We start from the raw sequence: 24,691 nt of genomic DNA on the forward strand, positions 1-24,691 counted from the left end.
GAGAGCCACGGACCGCTACCGGAGCACTACAGGACCCAGGGGGGGTCCCCAGCGTGACACAGCTTCAAGGACACTAAACCAAGAGCCACCTGCCAGGTGTGCAGCACAGCACGAGCTGCCAAGGGCCATGGAACTGCAGGAGTCCCTCGGCGAGAGGATGCCTGTGCCACGAGGCGAGGAGCCCTCCGGCCTGGGAGCAGCCTGGCACGGGGAGGGAACGGCCACAGCCACTTGTTCCACTGCAGACACACAAAAAAAAAAGCACAAAACTTGCCCCAGGTAATCGATCCCACACTGCTGAGGCAGCTGTGCCCAAGTGTCCCTCGCCCCCAGGGAAAGAGAATATTCCTGCTCCTTTGATCTCCACACAGGTTCCATGTACTGATCCCACTTGTGGACTTACACACGCATCTTGAGAAATGCAAACCTGGCTGATGTGTTTTGAGCCACTTGATGGAAAGCCTGGAGCCGGGTGGTTGCACTCACTACACGTTAAGGGCAAAGGTCAGGGATGAGCTTTTTGGAGTTTTTGGGGGTTTGACAGGTATGATTTCCAATGCTCCATATGCAGGCACTCTCTGATCTTGCTATAAATGTTTTGAAAGCATTTTGGAATTGTGAATCTTGGCCCAAGTTCATATTTGGACAAAGAAAATTCATGTCAGATTCATTTTGGATCCCAAAAGAAAGAGCAAAGCGAGGCAGAAATCCTTTTAAAAGCATGTTTGGAAAAATGGCTGCATTTCCTGAGACAGCAGTGACCATGGATAAAGATGCAATAATTGCATTCAACCAGTTTTAAATCTGGTACAGTTTCATGAGTTATTGTGACACTACTAAAATTTGAGAAACCAAATTAATAGAAGAAAAAGCAAACAAAATACTTCACTTAAAATAAAGCTCTCAGCATTTTTGAAGTGGGTCTCAATTCCTGAAGGGCTGATCCCTTCCATACTAAGCAGAATTTGCTAGATAATCAGTACTTAAAAATCATCTGGATACTTATTTCCCCAATATGATTCCCAATTGCATGTGCAAAACTTTTGTCTGCAAAAGGAAAATGTTAAGAGCACGTGAGCGATTTGGGAATTTATAGTCTCATTGTCCAAAGCAGTTTAGAAATTTAGGATGTCTATCCTCAGTAATCTCCATCAAGGTATTCCCTGAAATCTCACTGTCATTGTTGCAAAAAAGACTTAGGAACATTAAGTCATTTAGGCACTACATTCTTGGGTTTGTTCTTTAATTATAACAAATAGTACTATTAGAGTATCAAAATGTTGGTGATGTGAAATGACATTGTATATAAAGAACATTAAAATAAATGCCTTTTTTCATAACCATTTTGCAACGTGTATCAGCTACTGCAGCAAGTGAACCTGCAGATTTTCATGGTTAGTCTGTTCTTAAATTCTAATATCAAATTTAAAAGTGGTGGTAAAAGAGTTCAGAGAAATTAGAGGAGCTTGGGAAGAGCAGTATGGTTCAGGGAGATGGCAGCTTTCACTCCTGAGTAATTTGATTTATCATTTTGTTTGCAAGAAGGACGGTGCTAAATAAAGGTAGAGTTTGATGAAATGGGGAAGGTGCATTATAAAATTCCCACTCATTCCTGTCCCAGTGGTGCTCTGTTTGCTGCCAACAGCACGGCTAGCAGAGGGGAGAGGAAGGAGCTGCAACTCAAAGTTCAGCAACAGAAAGTCTCCAATTGATCTCCACATGGTAGGAAAAGAGGAACAAAAGGGATTTCCCATCCTCATCAATGAGCATTGCAACCAAACTGCTCTCCCAATAAAGAGCCATCGGATCTACCCAAAAGAGGAATCCACTGGAAATACACAGCACAGCCACTGTGCTGGCAGAGGGAAATGTTAGAGATTTTATTCGCATATGCACAGATATTTCACTTAACAGAAACTGGAAAAGCTTCAACAGGAAAAGCATCCCCACATCGACCAATTAAATGGGATTGTGCTTGCAGACTAGGAAAAAAAAAAAAAAACAATTAAAAAATCCAGATTTAGACTTTCAAAAGGTAAGAATACAGAGGGAAACTTTGTCTTTTGCACTGATATACAATAAATTGAGACCCAGCTCTAGCTAAGTGATCAGAAGCCTGGCCCCAGGGTTCTGCAGAATAAAGTACACAGCTATTTATTTTAGTCACATTTTCATGACACAGCTCAGTTCTGCATTAACATTTCTAAAAGGAAAAAAGTACTTCAAGGAAGAACTTTAAGAAATGCGCCTGAACACAACTTCTTTCTCTTTAAAATTATTTAAACATCATTCAAAGAGAGTGGGATCTGGCAGAGCGACCTGGTTTATCTTGTTTACATGTAGAAGAGTTATTGGGGAAGATAAGTGACCACTTTGAAGATCTGCTTCATTTCTGCTCCAGTTTGCTGAAAGCATGCTTGCTATAGGTTGCTATGTGTTTCCAATCAGAAGTTGTTAAGTACACAAAATAAGGCTGGATTTTATTTGCAGAAGCACATGTTCAAAGGTTAAAATTTATTGCTCCAAAAGCAGTATCTATAAACCAGGGCAATAGCTTAGAGATTATTAACCTTCTAGTTATGCCAGTGTCTGTTTAAAGTAGTTCGATTTTTTGGTAAGAATTCCCAGCAATCTCTCTGGTTAAGTATTTCCAATGGGCTCTAATCCTTTAAACAGTTGCCCACCAAACCCCAAAGGAAGTGATTTTTCTCTAAGAAGCTTGTGCTGTGCTGTTAACTTGCTGTACTCTGTCCAAATAAAAATAAGAGACAGAAAACTGCAGACAAATCAGCTGAAATTATTTGGGTGCAGCACTGTGGGTTATGAACTGCTGGTGCCATCCTCAGGCTAATACTCACTTTCTTCCCGACTTTGGGTGTATCAAATAACTCATCACTTTTATCACATCTGAAAACTCAGGACACTAAAGCAGAGTACTGTGAAGATTGATTGGTTGTTAGGGAAGTGCCTTGAAGAAGAAAAGCATACCTTAGGCTACATCACAGGAATATCTAAGCCCTTAATCCTAATTGTGATTAAAAGAACTATCAAGGAATATCCAATTTTCAGAGGAATTTACTAAACTTTAAACTCTGTTTCCCAGCTAGAATTGTGATCTAGATGGTACCAAAAAATCAAGTAAACAATCAAGGACCTTCTACCAAATCTTCTTGAAACTAAGCAAAATATACAATTCAAAATGATATTTCTAAAACAAAATCTTCAGTCCTTGCTTAGGGGTTATGCAATCATTAAGGGACAGATGAGAGAACATCAAGTATTTGTCACCTTCTCCCCAAGGAGAAGATTCAAAAATATATTAATTGTGGATTTTACCATAAAAATTAAAAAGCAGATTTCTGCTTTAGCTTCCTTGTTTGGTTTGCTGGGGCAGTCCAGGGGCACTGAAATGACACATCCCTGAAAATGACTCACAGTCACATTTCAGATGGAAAATGTTAGTTGGACACAATACTGTGCAAAACTCGGCAGGTAAAGAAATAGGCACGGGTTTCAGGATGAAAATGTTTGCCAGCTGTTTTCATACCTAAAGAGCACAGATTCTTTCAATTCTCTGAAAAATAAGCCTGTTCTTAAATGTCTCACAGTAAATGGAGAGGATTAATTAAGATACACCTGGATGCTTTTGGTCATCTAAGCCACAAGAGAGTCCCTCTAAGGCAGGAGAAATTTGATACGGACAATAATCCCAGAGTTAAATGTGTGGGGCAGAAATGCCAGGCTGCCAGCAGCAGAAAAAAAAATTGATTCCTTTGTTACCTCCTGCAAGAAACCTCCCACCAAATAATGCCTAAAGGATTCACAGGGAGCACCCAACAGCCCACCCAGCCACACCTGGGCAGGAGGGATCAGATCAGTACCCAGGAGCTCTGAACTGCTCGGGAAGGAACCAAATCAATGGCAAAATGAGGATTTGCTGGTCATTTTCATGGTTCTGCTAAAGAATTGATTTACCCTGGGGTTCACACACAGGCTCTGTATGTCCTACTGAATTCAAGCTGCTTGTGGAGCAATAAGGAGTGATCTTATCTCTGTCAGTATTGATTTTGAAACAGAAGTTAAATTATTTTGATTTCAGAATATTAAGAGCCTCCTTTAGCTTCAGACCATTTTTTCCTGGCAAAACTGATGCAGTTTATCCATAAAATATATTAATAAAACACATTTCAACATTCAGAAATTAATGATAAGCTGTTAGCAGCAGTTAGAGACAGAGAAGTGAGGTAGACAGAAGGGTAAATACAATCAGCTCTCTACCAGCCACTTTTCATCATTTTTCAAAAGGATTTGTTAACAACCAAAACTTCAGAGCATGAAATTAAACCAAATACTACTGAGGAAGGCTTCACAGACAGCTGGCACCTTTATTTCTTCTGTTGCTCTCTTATGGAAAACAAATCCCCAGCAGGGATCAGAGACACAGGGCAGAACTGAAATTGTGCTATAACCCTTCTTCTTTTTCCCCAAAAGATTCAGTTGAGAAAGTGAGAACAGCTCAGTCAGCACTGCTCATTCAGCTCTCTGGGCTCTGCCACATCTGCCATGTGCACATGCTTGCATTTCAAGCCCTCAAAATGAGACCTAAGTAGGATTCTGTATATTTAAAAAGCCCAATGAAAAAGGGCAAATAAATTTTTCAGAAGCTTTGTGTTTGTCAAAGCTTCAGAAAAAGCAAAAGCCACCTCTTTAGTTGTGTTTTAAGATTTTAAACCCATCTGCCTTCCTTCATCACTAGCTGGGTTTTTCCCAACAGAACTGCCCTCAGCTGCCAGCAAACCTTGTCATGACTGACCTTTCCTCAGTATTCCTACTGTTGCCTATGAATTTTAGGAAGAATGAATGTGCATGCAAACCCAGCTTGAATATAGGGTCAGTAATACCTCCAAAAAATAAACACATAAGAACAATCAGCAACACAGAGTTCCTTAACAAAGTCCTGAGCATGAAATTCCAAGCATGCAGCTCTAAAAGTATGGGCAAGGAGCATTCCTAAGCCTGCAGTGTTACTGGAGTGGTCATCTGGATGCAAGAAAACAAACATCTCTGTTCCTATCACCTGAGCCACAAAGGGGCACATTCAGCTCACCTGCTTTTTGATTCTCCAAAACAAGAGATTTCACATCATCTTCACGCTTCAAAGACGGGCAGATTATTGTCTTCTTATCTCCATATAAAAGGAAGAGTAATTCTATGAGTAAGGGTTCCTAATAAAAACTATCAGAGTTGTAAACACCTTTAATGTAAGTTATCGTTCTACAGGCAAGTTTTAAAGTACCAGTAGCCCTGAAATTGCAGTTTTAATAGCTGTCATTAAAACACTTAATTGCACGTTTGTGATTATATTATTATTACTGGGGTGGAATTGCTCTCTAGAACAGCTCACATACAATAGTGCACCATCTCCACTGCCTGTACAAACAAACCCCTTCGAGTTCCAATGGTGAGCACCACACTTGATATTATTGATAGTTTTTCATCAACCGCTTGTTAGAAAACTGGAAGATTTTCTTCCCCAAAAATCTCAAAGTACATTTGATTTAACACACATAAAACTTTAACAACCACTGAGACAACTCCCATGGCCGCTGGTTTAGTAGATAAATTACACCTGGCGTTTGAACAGGTGAAGAATGAAAACAACCTTGGAGTTCAGTTCTGGCAATCCATCTCTCCGAATTCTGCCAAGGAGCACATCACTGCTGCTGCTGGTGCCACACAGATCTGCCCTGTTCTGCCTTTATTCACCACAGAAAATGGTGCAAATACAAACTATCTCCACACAGCTGAGATTTCTGGATGTCCAGCTCATTGTTTCAGAACTGTTTTCACTTCCCCACCACCCCAGAGAGTCCAAAGAGGGCCCACGCATGTTCCACCAGCACTTTACACAGGAGCACACCAAACCCTTACTCCACCCACTGCCATCCCCCACACAGTCCAAGGCAATTCCAGTTGTTTTTCCCTTCTCTTTCGTATTCCCTGAAAGCCATGCCCACCAGAATTGCCCATGGAACTGCAGCCTAAGTTACTGCACTGAAGGTTCAGTGGTTCTCTGGCTCTGAAGCTGCTGTCATGCTGGGCCTGAGCAGGAAGGAGCTGAGCATGGCCAAGAAATGATCCTTGGAAAGGCAGACTCGGATTAACAGTCAATTAACTCTCAGAAAACAGAGATGCCCCAAAATTTTGGTAGCCTTAAGCTACAAGACAACGTGCAAAGGTACAGCTCCTTTTTAATATTTCCACCCTGTTCTGTAACATAAAATAGAAGATATCAGACCCAGGGTGCAGATCATTTGAACATTGCCATTTCAGTTATCTTATTCTCACTTTGGTGTTAAAAATCTGCAGTCCTCCCGAGGAATCTTATCCTGCTATGTAAATCTTTTTAAACAAAATGCCTTATTCAAAGCTTACTATTGTTAGCTGATATCAAATCAGTGTAGCAAATTGCCATCGGAGTATCTTGATCTAATTATGTTCTGGAAAGAATCGAAATAGATCTGAAGAAAATTCAGATAATGGAACAGGCAAAACAAGAAAGGGAAAGGAGGAGCATAAACAAAAGATAAAAGAAGAACAGAGAAAAAAGGATAATGCTTTGAGATACAAAAAATAGGATTAAGTGATACTGAAATTGTGATGGTATGTGCAGAGACATCCCATAAAGCAAGAGGAACCCCGGGGATTAAAAATGTTCCCATCATCTACTGCAGAATATGACATTACACCATTCATAGGGATGTGAAAATGGTGTGTTTGGGGGAAATCAAGCAACAAGGCTGAGCTGAAATCTCTGAGCAGCCAATGTTCATGGAGACGCTATCAGTGGATGCAGATTCAGTCAATGGAGCCCAAACCTTCCCCTCCTATGGCTCTGCCTGTGACTGACAGCCCTGCACAACCCTTGGCAATACTGGGGAATTTAACTGGGGGATAATGCTCACAAACAGGATAAATATTCCAAGGATGTAGGAAACACATATTCTTTAATTCGGATGACATTCAGTACTAAAAAGTCTCCTGGATCTCAAAAACTGTGTTACAATTCCATGTCTTTCAAGATAATGGGAATAAGAATCTCTTTCCATTTATTTTTAATGTCTATTTTTATAAGGGTACACCAATTACAGAAGATGTTATTTTTTTCCATGCCCTATCCCATGCAACTTGCCTCAACATTCTGAGAATCCCAATGCTTAAAGCAGAATTCTGTAAATATACCAAAATTAATTACAAAGATTTTGCTACACTTTTCAGTACAAATTCTTTCTGAAAGAAAAGCCCAGTCCTAAAGAGAAGAGTAAAATCTTTCCTGTCTGTAAGTACACAGTTAGAATCCTTTAGTGCTGGAATTAGAAGGGATGTGTGAATACAGAGCAGTGTCAAAATACAAAGGATACTGAATGAAAACCCACACCTCTGAAAAGGGAAACAACTCATTGTAATTTGCACCTCTTTTGCAAGCATAGTCCTTACAAATAGCTCATTGCAAAGAAACCCCTCCAAAATAAAAATACAGCGAATTCACTCCACAAATTGCAGCTACACAACCCAGAGAGGCAAATCTAAAGTCCTAGGGTGTGGTTTAGTTCTCCTGTTAATAACAAGCTGTTAGTAACAGGATATAAAGCCACTTTCAGAATCATTTTTCTCAGAGGGACACGAAGAACACTGACCCAGGGAGCACCCGTGTGTCACAGAGCAGCATCAGGGCACTTCTGATCCACAAACTTAACAACCCAGATGTCTCTCCCTGCTGATTTTCCTGGCCCAAGCTGCCAAGGAGAGCAGACTACAGCCAACAGCCTCAGAGGAAGGAACCTTCAAGGCAGATAAAGGTTGGCTTGAAACAGAAGCCAACAATATTCCTGGGCCTTATCAAAGACTTTTTTCACTACTTTTTACAGTCATTTTCTTTGTACTTCTGGCACCATCTTTGTTAGGAAGATTTATTGTCTCCTTTTTAAAATTTATCAGTTTGCAACAGCCACCAGATGAAGGGATCTCTTAAATCACTCTGTATGGGGAGAGTGTGAACACGTGTCTTACAGTCAGAGCTTTAAACTCTCTCACTCTGGAAAACCTCTTACAAACATAAACAATGAGAGGAACATTTTTGAAACAGTTATACTCAAGACATGCTGTTAACAAGATGCTCCATGTTTTGAAGTTATTGAATTAAAATTATTCAAATTAACTGTATCCATTAAAGAGTAAAAAGGAGATTGCTTTAATTATATGAGAAATTAAGAGAGTAACAGATTTATTTGTTGATTGATAATACCTGACAAAATAAAGGTTTCAGACAAGAAGAATGTTAAACATTGCTACTACAGTTACCATTCTAATTTATTTTAGAAAGGTCTATTTACTTAACTATTTAAGTTACAAATCCAAGCAACTGTTGCATCATCTTACAGGACTGGGATTGCTGTGGAATATCAGGGCAGGATAATAGGATAGATAAAAGTTCTCTGAAAGAGAAAGCACCAGAACCAGCAGCAAGGTGGGGTTGGTCAGCCCTTCATTTGAATGTAAATGTAATTATGAGGCAGGCAGTTGGGCTGACGTCAGACAAGATCTTGGTAAACCATTACCACCAGCACCTGGTAACACAGTTGATAATAAAAGAGGATGAAGTAGGAGATTCCAAGCAGAGTGGCATTATTAGAGAAAACCCAACACAAATATTTTTGGGCAGTAAAAGAAGACATTGAGGAACAAGATGTTGTGACGCCGCGTTTACAGTCCGGGACAGTCATGTACGTGAGCTCGCTCTTGGAGAAGGAGCCCAGCATGTACCCAGGATCTGCCAGGGCCAGCAACAACCTGCCCGTGCAGAACTTCGTGTCTGCTCCAGCCTACTCTGACTACATGGGATACCACCCTGTGCCAGCCCTGGACACCCACGGGCAGCCAGCACCGGCCTGGGGCTCCCACTACGGCCCCCAGCGCGAGGACTGGAGCGCCTACGGCCCAGGCCCTTCCAGCGCCGTGCCCGCTGCCCACATCAATGGCTCGTCCCCCGGGCAGGGCTCCTACAGCTCTGCTGATTACAGCTCCCTGCACCCCACTGCTGCTGCTGCTGCTGCTGCTGCTGCTGCGGGGTTACCGCCTGTAGATACAATTAATGCCCAGCAAATCTCTCCCAACAGCCAAAGGCACAGCTCTTATGAGTGGATGAGGAAAACGGTGCAAACCAACGCTGCTGGTGAGTGCAAATTCAACTTCCAACCTCAGAAAGCATCTTCTGCTATCACTGAGCGTAGAAATAATTAACTTTACTTGAAGCACATAGGTTGGTGGGTCATTTATGACATTTATTTAACCTACTGCTGTTTAATGCAGTTTTAACTAAATTTGTGCGAGTTTCACTTTCTCCCATAAAGGCTTTATGTGGTTGCTGTAGTGGAATGGCTGATGTGGTCAGACATGGCTGGAGCTCAGCTCCAGGATTCCCTGTTGGAACATTCTGTAAAGCATTTTGTGTGATAAATATGATAATCATCAAAGTGTTATGAGCAATGCAGCAGCATTTAACAGTTACAGACAGAAATACTACACTGTTATTTTGTGCTGCAGGGGAGATGTCAACATAGAATGAGGTTGATCTTTTTAAACCTTACAGACTTCTCAATAATTATAAAGAAAACGATGTGCTCTGATATAACTGCAGTGATTATGTAATTTTCTGCAATTTTCCTGTGTCTCATATTTTTCTACCCAGATTTATTAGGTAAGCACAAATACTCCTAGAGAAGCAATCTGACTCAATCAGCATAGACTATTTTGTTTGCAAGATCACCTAATTCCTTGGTTAAGCTTCCTTTTCATTTAATTTCACATCAGTTTTACTTTCCTTACATGACAGAATTTTTCAGCTTCCACAACCACAGAATTAAAAATCTCTTTCCTGCAAGTGCCACTCACTGATGTGCCTGTTCTTGCCACAAGCTGCCTGCCAGATGAACCTTTCCATGTATATTCCCAAGGTGGAAACTGGGTGTAGCGAGGTTTGCTAAATCTGTTGTTAAGGTTAAAAGTAGTAAGTGTGTGTTAGGGAGCATCAAAGAAATGCTGGAAAGAAAGCAGAGCTATTACAATTGGGGTAATCTTAGAAGACACAGAAAATCTGCACTGCTGCTTCAGACAGAATGCTCCTTCAAATGGTTATTACTCAGGAGCAAAATTAGCCTGGTAATTGTTTCTTAATTATAAAGCGGGCACACATTGTTTTGCCTCTGTTACTAAATATAAAATGCCTGGTGAACATGAGGATATCACAATGCTCTCCTGCCACTTGGAGCCTCCACAAAGGCCTTCAAAGTCAGGCAGATTGAGTCTGCTTTCCCCCCTTCTGTATACTCATGGAAATCCCAGTAACTTCATTAACATCATTGGGGATTGCCAGGTGGAGAAGTGATGCAAGACTTGAGTGTAGATCAAATTCAGCTGAGACTACTGAATGTCAATGAGGCAGCCCTGACTGTGTCATGTTAGAACTGAATTTTCAATGTCTGGCATTCTTGAAGAATAACATTGTTAAAGTCTAACACACTTGAAAATCTAAATCCTTGCTTTATACTTACTGAACAGTCTTGGAAGACCCTGAAAGGTTTTTCATGCGCTTATCCAAATTGATAAAATAGATCTGCAATTCAGAGACAGTTTGGGGCCTAAATTCATCTCTAGTCTGAAAAGTGCTTACACAGGATTTACAGACATTCTGCAATACTTTATGAACCATTCGGGACAGGTGGAACAGAGCCCATCAATAGCTGCATGTCCTGAGGCTGTGCATTCCTAGAACCCAATCCTTTGAAGTGTTAAAAACAGCCAAGACTTCACAGAAGTGAGCTCAAGGCATCAACCCACCTTAAAAAAAGGGAATGTGAGAGTAAAGCACAAATGTGGTAATTGTGCAAAACAAGAAAAGTACCAAAGAGATTTGGCTTTTCATTGGTGTTTTTTTTTTTAAAAAAAATTGATTTTCATTTAAATTTAATTTAATATTTTAATCCTGGCACAGAAAAAAATTGTGATAAATGGAAGAAAATTCAAATACATTAAAATGATAAAATTATGCATGTAACTGCTTTGTACCACCTTATCAATGTTTTCTCTAGAAGAAAATTGATTTGATGCCATTATAACCCCTCTTTGAAACACACTTGCTGTTTTTCCTTACTGCCATAATATTATTTGGGTTATCAAAGTAGCTACTGGTTCCTCTCCTTCAATTTTATCACTGCTTAATAAAGTTTGTTGCCTTAAAATGCCAGAATTACAGCCCTAAACTCTACAAAGACTTTTCTATGCATAAATGTTTATGTCCTTAACTCCACCAGTGTGGACACACATCAGTGTACATGAGCAGGACGGAGTAACAGAAACCACAACACATCTGATGAGGGAGCCTCCTGAAATACTGTCCTAAAGACAGTGGGAATTCTTTTGAGTGAGGGGATGTCAGTGGGAATTGTCTCCTCTCTGTTTAGACTCTGTTAAATACACTATATTCTGATTCAATATTCTTATTTAGCATTTGATAACAAAAAAAATTCAGCTGCAGGTAAAGTGAAATGAAAATTTACCTGATCAAGTCAATCTTCAGGATGAAACGAGATCACAAAGACAGAAGTACTCTGTCCTTTCAACAGATAAAATGTGATTTGAAATGATACATCCTGTGACTAAAAGACCGTAACTGCATATGCAGAACCAACCCTTGTTTGACTTCAAACACACAGACACTGCAAATATACAAGGCAATAAGAAATTTTTAAAAACCAAACACTGAAAGTGGGCTTGGTAAAGAGATCTTCCCAGTCAGGCCCTCCAAGTGAGGAAAAGAACATCTAAAGAATTCCTGACTGATCAGGAATTCAAGTCTGATCCTGGTTTTACTGAAAATCTGTGATAAAATCTGTCACCAACTTCAGTTATGCTGAAGCAGAACTTCCGATTATTTTCTAAATCCTGTGTAACCAAGAAGGTAAGAGGTATATTTTCTGAGAGCAAGAGAACCTTCCAAGTGTAAAACTTACTGAAAAGGTATCTAAAGGGCCTAGAAGAAGGTTTTAAACTTCATATGAAACTTGATCTGGGAGTGACCCTTCTCAGAAAGAGAAGGGACTACAACAGCACTAAACAAAAGATCAACATGATTTTCAAATGTTACAAGCTCAGCCACAGGATTTTTTTTAACTATAGCCAACACATTTCATGTCTTTGTTTAAACAAGAAGTGATGTACAAGTAATTCAGATTACAGAACAGCAGAAACACGGCCAGAAGGTAAAACAGAAAAGCAGGAAAAAAGGCCAGGCCCCTGCTTTAATGCTAATTTATTTTTCTTTGTAAATTAGTTGTGACATCTATTTTCCACTGGCCTACATTGTCTGAGGTTTTGAGGCCTATCTGTCATATTGAGGCAACAGACCCTTTTAACACTTCACTTTGCTTTGATATGCACTCTTGTCTCTTCCTTCTCCCTCTTTTCTTCAGGAGTTATATTGCCGGAAAGGGTGATGATTTTCACAGCAAATAAAGAGGCCTTCTCCCAGCTTTATTGTCTTCAGAAGAAATACTCTGTGAATTTTATGACCAAGGGGAATGGGGAAAACTACTCCTTTTCTCCACCCCCTCAAATCATGGTTATATTTGCTGATTATAGTGAGGCCGGAATAACCTTGTTGAATTTTAACTTGTTTTCAAAGATTCCCTCTAAGCCCTCAGTTTACAAGGAACCTGAATAGCTATACTATTGTTAGCATTAGAACTATCACTGAGGGCAAATATTTCAAAGCCAATGATTTGTAGCGAGAGAAAAGTAAATTTAGTTGGATGATTTGGTTCTGCAAATTTGGCAGGAAGATTTTCTGTGCTGGAAGTTGAAGTGTAAGGATTTGGGAAAATAATCCTAATTATGCGTACTTCAGCTATGTCTACCTTCAGATAAAAATATCCCAGTCTGTCCTCGGTGTCTGTCCAAAATTAAAGAGAACTGAGGAAAAAATATTCCTTCATCTATTTCTGTCCCTTTTTCCTCTGCTAAGATGAAAGCGTCTGACATTTGTTTAGGGCTTGTAAATTCCAAACCAATTGGCTTGTGTTTCTGAATGTGAAAGGGGTTCTTGATAAGATCTCCTTGTCGCTCCTTTGTGTGGCGTGTGCTTCATCTTAACACCTCAATGGATTTTAGGGAACCACTTTAAAGGAGTCTTTGTCCTACAGTTTGTCCCAGAAAACTCACATCAAAAAAAACCTGGGAAGATCAGAAGAAAAAAGGAAAACTATCTAGTTGGCTCTTGAAAGTGCAAAGGAGAACAAATAAGTTGAAAACTGATCTCTCTGGATTATTATTACATGAAGAATTGCTAAAAAATTATATTAAATGAGAGATACCTTCTAAATATTTAGTAATGCTTCTCTTAACGGTATTTATCTAACATATCTAAGAGTATTTCTTTTATTTAGAGAGAGGATGATCCTGAAATCCCTTTACAAGATTTTATTGCTTCATCTTACAATTTGTCAGGTACCTCCAACTCGAAAGGGAAGCCCAGCACAGAGTACTCTCAGGAAATCCTACAGGCATTCAGCACCTTGCAAGACTGGACCTTTTAGAAAAAGTAGATGAAATTATGATTGAATTTCTAAGTTTATCCTATGGCCATACAAGAAAGGAGGAACATTTCTAGTAGGACACATCTTCATGCTAGAGAAACAATCTTTAGAAACTCAGGTAAAGAATTAGGCCACGGTACAGCTGCACAAATTGTGACTGAAGCTCAGTCTTGAAATCCCGGGTATTTATGCTCTCATAGACGCAGAAATACTTCACTGAGCACTGAAATGAAACAAACCCTTTTGAGATTAATATAGCCAGCACCAATTAGGTACTGCTATAAATAATTTAAGATGCTTCAGGGTATTTATCACTTAAGAACTTCACATTTACATGTATGTTTACAGAGAAAGAGAAATAAAGAGGGAAAGACACGTATGGTAACCAATACTCTGTTACTTCACCCTGCACCTCTGTTCATCCTCTGTTTACCACAGCAAATAATCCCATACAAATATTCTGTAGTTTAATTAATGTCTGTGAAATGCCTGTTTGCAAGCTGCTATGGAAAATCCAACTCAATATATGAATAATCTTTCTTTCCTAAACAGGTAAAACAAGAACAAAAGAAAAGTACCGGGTTGTTTACACAGATCACCAGAGACTGGAATTAGAGAAGGAATTTCACTGCAACAGATACATTACAATCAGGAGGAAGTCAGAACTCGCAGCAAACCTGGGACTCTCCGAAAGACAGGTACAGAGGGAACCCCCCGAGTGTGCCCACAGTGCCCAGGCACTGCCAGGGGACAGCAGCAGCCACCTCCTGCCTCTGCATTTGACACACAGAGAATCCACTACACAACCCCACAGTTATTAACAGGCACATTTGACAAACTGAAGTTATATGGAACTCTACATTAAGAATTAAATAATACTTTAAAAAGTAGTTTTTCTTACCTTCTAGCTTGCTAGCCAGCTGGAATTTAAATACTTCAGTATAATGGGATCTTAGCTATAGTCCCAATAGTTACAACATTCATAATTTTATTTCTTCTTGAACTCACACCAAATAATAACTAGCAAAAAAATGCAAAGCATTTGACATATTTCAGCTGAAAGACAGGAAAGTTAAAACTCAATCCAACGAGATATCTATGGGGATTTTTTGTTACAAATATATTGCCACAATTTCCACAGGCCACATTCTTCCTCTGCCAGATTTCAGCATATTCTGGGGGGTTTTACAGCCTTGGATTTTCAAGTCAGGATCTCTTTTTGCCACACATATGTGTAGCCAAGACTATCCATCCAGGGAATGTTCAAGCGCTTCCTTGGAGAGCAGCTCTGCCTTCACTCATATCTAGTACATATTTAATCTCTGCTCTGGATAAAGCCAGGCTCCTGAACAGAGCTGTGTTATGTTAGCTGTGTTCATACAGACACTAGAGGAATTCAGGATGAGAATTCCCTAAAATCCCTGTGTTGGATAGCACATTTCCCAAGCACAGCTCTGCAGTGTGTGGATGTAATAACTGCTGGATCCAAGCCTCCAGAACTGCAGTGGTTCTGCTACAGCTGCAGAAGGGCAGATTTGGTGATACTGAATTAGTCATCTCATTTGAAAATCAGATTATTGCCCTGAGGCAAATATAAAAAAGAGATATTTCTTTTTAGAATTTTACAAGCTTTTGTTCTAAGTATACACATTCAGGTCTCTTAAAATGTTCCACTTTCAGTGACCTCCTCTGATTCTGCACTCTGTCTGTGGAAGAGTATGAAATAGAGGGACCAATGGAGGCTGGAAGCATAGGAATGCAGAGACAATCAATGGTACTTTAGGATCAAGCACTGGAATTTTATAAACATATTTTAGTGTGGCGATATTCAGTCCAGACCCAAATAGTACAGAGAGTGCACTGCACAGACTGTGAGTGCTCCCAGGCAGGAACAAGAAAACACCAAGTTTATCATGGATGAAGTTTGTCATATAGTAGGATAGAGCTGCACTAGAAAATTTGCAGAGAACTGTAATTATGAGAGATTTGCAAGCTCCACATTAATGTTCTGCAAGCTGGCTGATTTAGAACACAGACATGCCTGGAGTCACCAGTGATCCTGCAGAAAATCAGCAGTTTCCTTTTACAGAGCTGCTGTTCCTAATGCCACCCCATCTTTAACTGGTGAAGTTCCTTCAAGTATAATGTAGACAAAATACATAATTGATCTGCATTTCCACAGGACAGACAAAGCTAAATGCTTCTTCATGCCAATACCAGCAAGGTAATAAAACAAATATAAAACACTGAGATTTTTTAAGGTATATTATATTCAACACACCTTAAAGGCTTTAGCAAATACTGAGAATTAAGAACACAGCAAGAAGGAAAACACAAACAGAAGTTCCTCCTCATTCACACACGGAAAGAAAATAGAGATACTGAAAGTGGATTTTAAACAGGTTAAGTACTTCACCTGCACAATAAGCCTGGGAAATTGACTGACTGAAGTAATGCTGATATATCTATTTATACATATAACAGTATATATGTATCTGTAAAATACATATTTAAATATATATTCCAGTAATAAAACAAATCAAAACTTTTAAATACATAAGAATATACGCACACACAAAAATCACAACATAAATGAAGAAAAAGAACCCTCACTACTTGGCTTTGAATAAATCTGTAACACAGATAATAAAGAAATCTTCACAATTAATCCATAATTGCATCTTCCTAAATTATGACACTAGCAAAGTTGAAATGATGAACTCTGTGGCCTCTGAGTCTCAGTGAGTGCACTGATTTTTGTGTTCCTAAATATAACAGTGTGTTCACTTTACACCAGGCCCAAGGAAAAAAGAATCTATTTTCCATTGATTATTATGCCAAATATTAATACAGAATAATGCAAGAACATTTCACTGCACAAATTCAATATTTTGGTTTGTGGAGGGTTTTTTGGTTTTGGCTTTGGGGCTTTTTTTCCTCATGGCTTTTTGCTTGCTTGCTTTGGGTTTTTTAAATAGTGTTTTTGTACTTACCTACCTTTCCATTGCAATAATTACTGTAAAAATTTGAGCAGCACTTTGAATTAATCAGGTATCGTTTATAACACCCCAGGTGAAAATCTGGTTCCAGAATCGCCGAGCAAAAGAGAGAAAAATGATCAAGAAGAAAATCTCACAGTTTGATGGCAGCGGGGGCTCAGCTCAGAGTGACTCTGGTTCACTCAGTCCAAATGAACTGTCAAATTCTCTGTTCCCACCACCACATAGAATAAATGGATTACAGCCTAATGACATTCATCAAGTCATGGTTTCAGAATGAACAGAGGGGAAAAAAACAAAACAGGAATAAAGAAAAAGCAAGAATGGATTTCTTCACCATTGCCATCCCTCACCTTGGAAACTCAACTTTTCAAGGGACCATTTTCATTTCTCTGCCTTCAGAGCGCTGATCTCTAAGCAGGAAATCTGAACCTATAACCAAAATATTTTAATTATTGAAAAAAATCTCAGGGACTTTGTGCTGCTAAGATTCATCTCTCGGTATCTTTGCTAGCAGGTAATTTGCTTCAGACACTGACACAAAGAATGATACAGCTGAAGATTCAGTACAGGTAGTTCTAGTCTGATCACACATATACACAGAAAACTAAGAGAACTGATTATAAAAGAGAGTACTATTACAGAAAATATAACAATCTGGGTGTGTTTGGTTTGTTCCATTTATATTATTAGAGGAAACCGTAGATGTTAATAAATATTTACAATTAAATGGACTGAAAAGAATGCTACTTTTTGAAAACAGCAAAACCATTTAAAACACTTTGAAATGCTCAAGGAACATAATAATGTTGCTAAACCAACATATTGCATTTAATTAAATAACACAGATCATCTCTGTTCTATGGAATTGTATTCAAGCAATAGTTACAGATGCAGAATATACCAAACCTGCCAAGATTTGTTCCACTGTAAGAATTTCTCACATTAGGAAATGCCAGATAATTTGGAAGATAAGTATTACCTCAATCTTCTAGGACTGCACATATTATTGCTCAAAAATTCAAGCAAAAATGGAACGGAAACAGAACTGTTACTACAAACAAACCACCAAAAAGCAAATAAAGAATTTACTTAACGTCTTTAAACATCTGAAGCAAAACAGGAGCAGTCTCAGGCCATTGATTTTATCCCTGACACTTTTTTGGGGCTGAAGGCAACAACTTTCCCAAAGTAGCTGAGAGGGTATTTTGAAGCTGTCATCTGCAACTGAGCAACCACAAAAGAAATGTTCACTTCATGGGCAGTCCTGGAAAAGCACAAATTAAGGACATGATCACAGTGGGGTTTGCTTTAATTACTGTTCCATGTTGGCAGGTGAGAAGATAGCAATGGTATCTTCAAGACAAGCGATGAGTCTGGAAAAAGCAGAAAGAAAACCCAAAGCACTAAAAAAATCCCCAAGCTCTTCAGTAGTACTAGTCTTTGGAATTTCTTAATATGACCTTTTTGCTAGTATACAAGTGAACAGCTCTATTGGGAAAATTTAATATTCCTGAAAATGTCAAGGGGAGCAAAGGTAATAAAAAGGGGAAAAAAGTAGAACAGAAACAGAAAACAGCATTATGAAAATCATGCATCACTTATTTCAGCAACATCAAACTCTTGCTCTGAGAAACAGCAGAATAAATTCTGCTTTCCTTTGTGTCAGTGAGCACTGATAATGCACTGAACACCATGGACAGAACTTGTCAAAGCTCTCATCATCTGGATTCAAACACTGGATAACAAAGTTGAGGATATGCCTGACTATTCCCCATTTATTTTAAAATAACTCTGTTAGAGTAACTCCATGAAAGCAATTCTGTTGGAAGTTCCAAGAATAACACTCATCAGAACTAAATTCTGAATGACATCTTTGTAGACATAAATGTCTCAAACAAAACTAGGAAGAAATCCTGTAACACAGATTAAGATTACCCACTGTAAACATTTTGTGGGTGGTTCCCAAATATATTTCCTAGTTATCTCCTATCATATGGTTCAAAGAAATGGGTGTATTCTAATGCAAACAAAGCGTATACAGAAAATCTTGTGCATATAAATAGATATAAAACTCAGCCCGATGAGAAATTGAAACCACATCTGCCTGGCTTTAACTCAGGATCTCCTAAATCTGCTTGCTGATGTTCTGGTGGGATCACAGGGACGTTTTAGGAGCCAGAGCACATTGTGGAACATGCACACACAGAGCTGGTTCTGTTCAGATTCACTGAAATGCACAAGTGACACACACATGCCTTTTTTCTCTGCTCTTCAGTCAAAACACCTGGATTTTTTCCTTGTGAGAGAGGAAGTTTGCCCAGTTCCACCAGCCCCTCCACCTGGGCTGTCCTCCTATACATGAAGGATGTAGAATATAAAATAATCTCTCAGGAAACTCAGACTTTAGATATACAAGAAGAAAGGGAAGTGAACCTTTACCTCAAATCAGCAGAAGGGCCATTTCTATGGAAACCAGGAGAGGGCTTTTGTGAGGCTTAGCAGTGGCATAGAAATGGAGAGAGAGAAAACTTCTAGTCTGCAGATTTTTTTTTTCTTTGATCAATTTTCATATCAACAAGGAGAAATGGCAAGTACAGCCATAACACACAATACACCATTCATTATATTTGTGTATTAGAAATGCATTGCTTCAGATTTCCCTTCTCATTTATGGCAAAATTGGAATAAAACACAGTTATTTACCAGGTTCACATTCAACATATTCCAATCATCATCTTGCAGATTCTAGCCAAGCAGTCAGGAAACACCATCCTGCCCTGACAAACTGCTCAGAAGAGCCACTGAAGCCACTGACTGCACGCAGAACAACCACAGTTGATAAAGGAATCACTTTAAATAAGCCCATTTCAGATGTTGTTAGAGTTGGAATGGGATACAAAGCACCTCCTCTGGCATGTTTAATATCAGTCTTGTCAATAAAAACTGTTTTTCTTTTTCATTATCTTTATCCCAAATTTTATCCATCAGATGTGTTTTAAATGTATCCCAAGCATATGTTAACAAATATTTAGGGGAGAGTCCCTTCCATCCACTAGATAATAACCTCTAAGCCTTCAGAGTGGATCAGATTATCTTCTCTGACCACAGTTATGTCAAGAAGTTATTCCCCTCATCTGTTGCTGTAATATGGATCATAACATCCCTTTCAACCTAAGTGCAGCAGCACAGCTGTTTCTCAAAATAATCCAAGGAGAAAATTACTAAACTCTTCTGGACTAATCGGGATATTTTTTAGTGAACTCCATCAGAGAGTGATTAACTGCAGTCAGAGTATCAGCTCAGGAGGCTGTGAAACCAGAGAGAGGGGAATATGGCCAACAGCTCAAAGAAAATCCTCTCACAGGCCTTAGACACTTTATCAGACTGCAGCTATGCCATGAGCCAGAAAACATCATCCCAAAGCAAAATACAAACTGAGCACTTCACCATGGCACATTTCAAAGGCCCATTAAGAATTCCAGCCCAGCCTGACAGGAGTCCATCCATGGTCACACTCTGCCAGCACGGGAACACGAGATCAGGATGTGCACTTGGATGGAGGCACCAAGTCCTTGCATTCCACCATTCTCTGGGCAGCTGTGTTTGAGTCTTCAGCATTGCTACTAGGAAGGAGAATATTCAGCAGATGTGATCAGCCCCTGTATTTAAATTTGTATTTACATGGATGAAATGCTAAAGGCTGTAAATAACATTTTTCAATATTTATCTTTCTTCCTTTGAAGACTTCTCCAGGGACTTTAGTTATACTCTCCCTTAGCAATTAAAATAATAATAAATCAAATGCCATCCTTTGCACCAGTGGGTCTTTTTGCCAAGCTCCCCAAGTTTCCTGTTGTTCACTGTATGTAAACAGAAAACCATCAGACTGAATTCAGCTGATTGACTGGTGGCTCTAGTTTGCAAGGTAGTGAGCCCGTTTAACACCATGCTGATATCAAAAGAAAACTCTGCATTACAACTGCCTAATTCCAGCAGCCAGAAAATTCCTTCTGACATTTATCTGAATCATCTCGAGTCTTATGAGAATCCTGAGCAGTGCCAAAGCTTTGGCAGAACTGCCCTCCTCAGTCCCACTGTCCAGAAATACCTGTTCAAGAAAGGCCTCTGGCACAAACTGCTCCTGCTGACACTCAGTGAGTTTGCTTCATTAATTAACTTCTACATATTGATCACTGGGAGAAAATAAAGAAAAATACAGATGTACTCTTGGTTACAGATAGCTTAGACTAGAAATGGGAAAGTACATCATTGTAAGATATTTACAATATCAGTTTACAAAGACAGCATAATTTAAACCCCTAAATGGCTGCTTGTAGTAATCATCCAGGTCAAAAAAACTCTGGATTAGAAACTTGACAACCTCTTGAAAGTCAGATTATTTTTGAAAAGTTATCTACATCAGGTATTTTCAGTATAGCCAGCTGCAGAGCTGCAGACCCCTGCACAAAGCCAAAACCCTTCTAGACATTACAAAATATTTTTATCACAAAATCAGTTTCATTGAACCTCAGACACAACTCCTGACTTGCCTTTCTTCGACAAATGAACATATCCACATTTGCCTAATGAGTTCTGCATTTCTACTCCTGAATGAAATAATGGGAACTTGCAGTGAGATGCAAAACACCTTGGGGAAAGAGTTTGCATTAGTTGATCAAGCATGAGGGTTTGTCCACCAGACTTACAATACATTCTCCAAACTCCAGGAGTATATATTCCCATTATCCAACAAGCTCTTCCTGTCTGAAATGAGGGAATTCTGAGAGCCACCCTGACATCATTTGCTGTATATTCCTCCTCCTGCAAAATGCCTGTGTGGTGGTGATTTGTGGACACTGGAAGAAGACAGAATCTCTCATGCCCACATTAACATTCCCTTTCCATGTTCTCCCAACAGTGCCTTTATTTAATACTGTGCTTTTTTAGCTCCTGGCTTTTCTGTTGTGTTTCATGCTCTATATAAGAACACTTCTGATTCCAAGAAAGAAAGTGATTTGTGTGGATAAACATTGCCAGAGACCATCATCCTTCCACAAACCTTTCAGTTTTTATAGCATAATAGTTTCATCAAATAAACAGCATCCTAAAAAAGTACTGAAAATGAAGCTTGCATTTCTTCCTGTGAAGCCATAAAGGTTGGTAAGTCATGCTGAAAAAATTCCCTGTAGTATTTACTTCTCAACCCAATAATAAACAGACATTTTTTAAATACAGACATGGGACACAAAAGGTGTTTTTTCTAAAATAGTCTATTTTAACCCAGATGGTCATTGTTCCTATGGGAGAGAACACAAACACATTAAATAAAAGAGTCCACTGAAACTTCAGCTGAACTTAGACTTCAATCTATTATTTAAAAGCACAAGGTATTAAATACAAAACTGCTATAGCAAAGTACCTTTTCCAATTAAAAACACTTCTTTTCTTGGCTTGTTAACACCTCAGACCCTCATTATAAAGAGGTCACACAGTAAGTTATGCTTCATTTTACACTCAATTCAGCAAATAATTGCACCACCTGCTTTGGAGCTCATGCCTCAATGCCATCACATGTGTCCCTCTGCCACAAGGTCCATTTAAATGTCTGTAATTTTGGCTTGTTTACTAAACCAAAACCCAGGTTGCATTAAATGGAGGTTTTTCAATTAAACACGAGACTGTGCCAAAGGTGTGTTTGCCACACCTTGCCCCAACACCCGAGTGTTACCACTGTCATATTGAATGTGACAGCTGTACATCCTTGCAGATAAATCATGGATTTATTTCACTTTTCAGCACACATTCTGCTTGTCCCTTGCTCTTTCATCCTTGTGAAATTTTCAAGATGTTTGTATTGGAAAAACACTGAACACATGCAAGCCCTGGAAGTGTCCAAGGCAAGGCTGGATGTGGTTTGGAGCACCCTGTGATAGTGGAAGGTGTCCCTGATTGAAGTCCCCTTTCAATCCACACCACTCTATGGTTGTATGACCTTTCCCATGCACAGTTCACCAAAGGAGCCATGAACCAAGACAATCTCTGAATATTAAAGCCCATAATGTAAATGCCCAGCATCAGAACTATCATTTCTTCCACTGCTCTCAGTTACAACACTCAGCTTTTTGAGTTTCGCACCAGTTAAAGCAAACATCCAGAATTTACTGAGAGTAAAATAAAGACCACTACCTTATTAATAACCCTATATATAACTTTATTTCCGTTGTTTCAACACTTTCTTTCCATTGGTTATGGATCCATATAAAGATGAAGATGAGTCGAAAAAACACCAGGTCCTTAAGTATAGAATAATTTTCTCATTTCTTATCATGTTTCTAAACAGGATGTATTTTTGGTATTTGCTCAATTACTTACCTTCTCCACAATTTACTGCAACATTCAATGCTAAATAAGAAAAAAGCATTTTAACAAAACTAGAACACAATTTCATTTTGTAACAATTTGGCTCTTAATTTTTTTTTTCTCTACCTTAAGAGTGTGATTTACCTGCAGCTCCACATAAGATGGATAATGTGCTGAAGTAAGAGCACGCAGCACTGATAAAACTGTAGCTCATAAAACGTTATTTTCCGAGGCAACAAAAATTTTCACTGTCAAGTCACCTGTATTTTGCTGCAGTCTAGAAACTCCTGAAAAACAATAAAGATGATTTATGAGGAAAGCATTTTCCTGGGAACAACAGAGAGGGATAGAGACACGTTTTTACCTCATGCAAGAGGAGGTGAGCTCATTCCTTACAGTACCTGCAGGTCAGGAATTCTGATTTGGACACATACCAGAGTCAACACTTTATAGGAGCTACGCTAACACTAAAAAGGACCAACACCCCCCTCATAATTTTGTTTTTCATTCTTCTACCGCAATTACAAACACCAATAGTTTTTAGATTATTTCACATTTGCAGTAGGTGAGTAATTAAGTGCTTATTACCTCAATAATAGCTTACACCTATATGCTGATGGGGTCATTCCCCTGAAGTAGAAATATTCTGAGAGAATTTTTTCCCCCAGTTTTGCTATTTCTATGTGGATTTTCTTCTCTCTCACCACCCCACTACACTACACTACACATAACTCACTTTCCAAACCCACCAGCAAATCCCAAAGCTCCGGGAAAACTCCAAAACCCCCGCCTTCCCTCCCTTGTTTTCACCTCAGGTGCCCGGGGAGCGACACAGCGGGCAAAAACAGGAAGGGAAGGGTGGAAAGCGCTACCCGGCTGTTTTTTATTAAAACCGTTACAGAAACACACCTGGAAAAGAGGTTAAAAGAAGTAGGATCAGCACCTGTCCCGGCCTTCCCTCAGGAGCCGCGGGCGCCGGCTCGTGACCCTCGCGCACCTGAGGCGGGGGGAAGGCGCGCGCGCAAGGCAGTTATAAATACGGTAACAATGGGGGAGATTTCTCCTTCTTTTTGGTTTTTTTTTTTTTTTTTTTTTTTGAAAGCAAATTAAAACTCAGTGAGTTTTTTTTTTTTTGTCCCGGCTTCCCGGTAACCAGCAAATTAAAACTCCCCTCGAGAGCCGCTCCTCGCGGCGGGTGGTGACCCTCACGCACCCGAGGGGCAGGAAGCGGCGCGAGCGCGCACCTGAGGCGGGGGCGGCGGGAAGGAAGGCCGGGGGAGTTATAAACGCTAACGACAGAAGAGCTATTCCGCTTCCTTGTACGCGGAGGGCTTAGAGCGAGTCTCCAAAAACCAGGAGTTCAACAAGGTTATTCCGGCTTCCCTATAACCACCAACGCTAACTTCTCTCAGCAGCTCCCCGTGCCGCCTCGTTACCCGCCGCTCGGCAGTGGCGAGGGGGGGGCGGGCGGGCGCGCGCGCACCTGAGCGGCCGCCTCCGGTCACCAACACCGGCCGCAACCCGCTCGTCATCACCTCCCGGGAGCCCGCGCAGGGGGTGACGCGGGCAGCCCGCCGCCGTCCGCCGCACGCTGCGGCTCGGTACCGGCTGCCCTCAGCGCTCCCACAGCCCCGCCGGGCCGCGCTGCGACTGCGCGCTGCCCTCCCGCCTCCCGCCGCT

At 40.0% G+C, this 24,691-nt stretch overlaps 1 protein-coding gene and 1 long non-coding RNA gene across 4 annotated transcripts in view; one reads left to right on the forward strand and one right to left on the reverse strand.

Moving 5' to 3' along the window:
* Positions 1-24,652, reverse strand: part of LOC131583771 (uncharacterized) — a 35,259-nt gene extending 10,607 nt beyond the window's left edge. The window contains exons 1-4 of one of the 3 annotated variants that reach the window (XR_009278588.1): positions 24,495-24,652; positions 23,156-23,298; positions 5,108-5,185; positions 5-239 (exon numbers count right to left, since the gene is read on the reverse strand). This is a non-coding gene — a long non-coding RNA (uncharacterized LOC131583771). Of the gene's footprint in view, positions 1-4; positions 240-1,557; positions 1,983-5,107; positions 5,186-23,155; positions 23,299-24,494 lie in introns of those variants that run through there. The other 2 variants (XR_009278590.1, XR_009278589.1) reach the window with 2 other exon arrangements.
* Positions 8,782-16,990, forward strand: CDX4 (caudal type homeobox 4). Its single transcript, XM_058848205.1, has 3 exons — positions 8,782-9,232; positions 14,202-14,347; positions 16,722-16,990. Exons 1-3 carry the CDS (start codon positions 8,782-8,784, stop codon positions 16,926-16,928), a joined length of 804 nt encoding a protein of 267 aa, XP_058704188.1. The 3' UTR covers positions 16,929-16,990.
* Positions 24,653-24,691: the final 39 nt, after the last annotated feature.

The sequence above is a fragment of the Poecile atricapillus genome, chromosome 12 (genome assembly GCF_030490865.1).
Source record: "Poecile atricapillus isolate bPoeAtr1 chromosome 12, bPoeAtr1.hap1, whole genome shotgun sequence".
NCBI classification, from domain to species: domain Eukaryota; kingdom Metazoa; phylum Chordata; class Aves; order Passeriformes; family Paridae; genus Poecile; species Poecile atricapillus.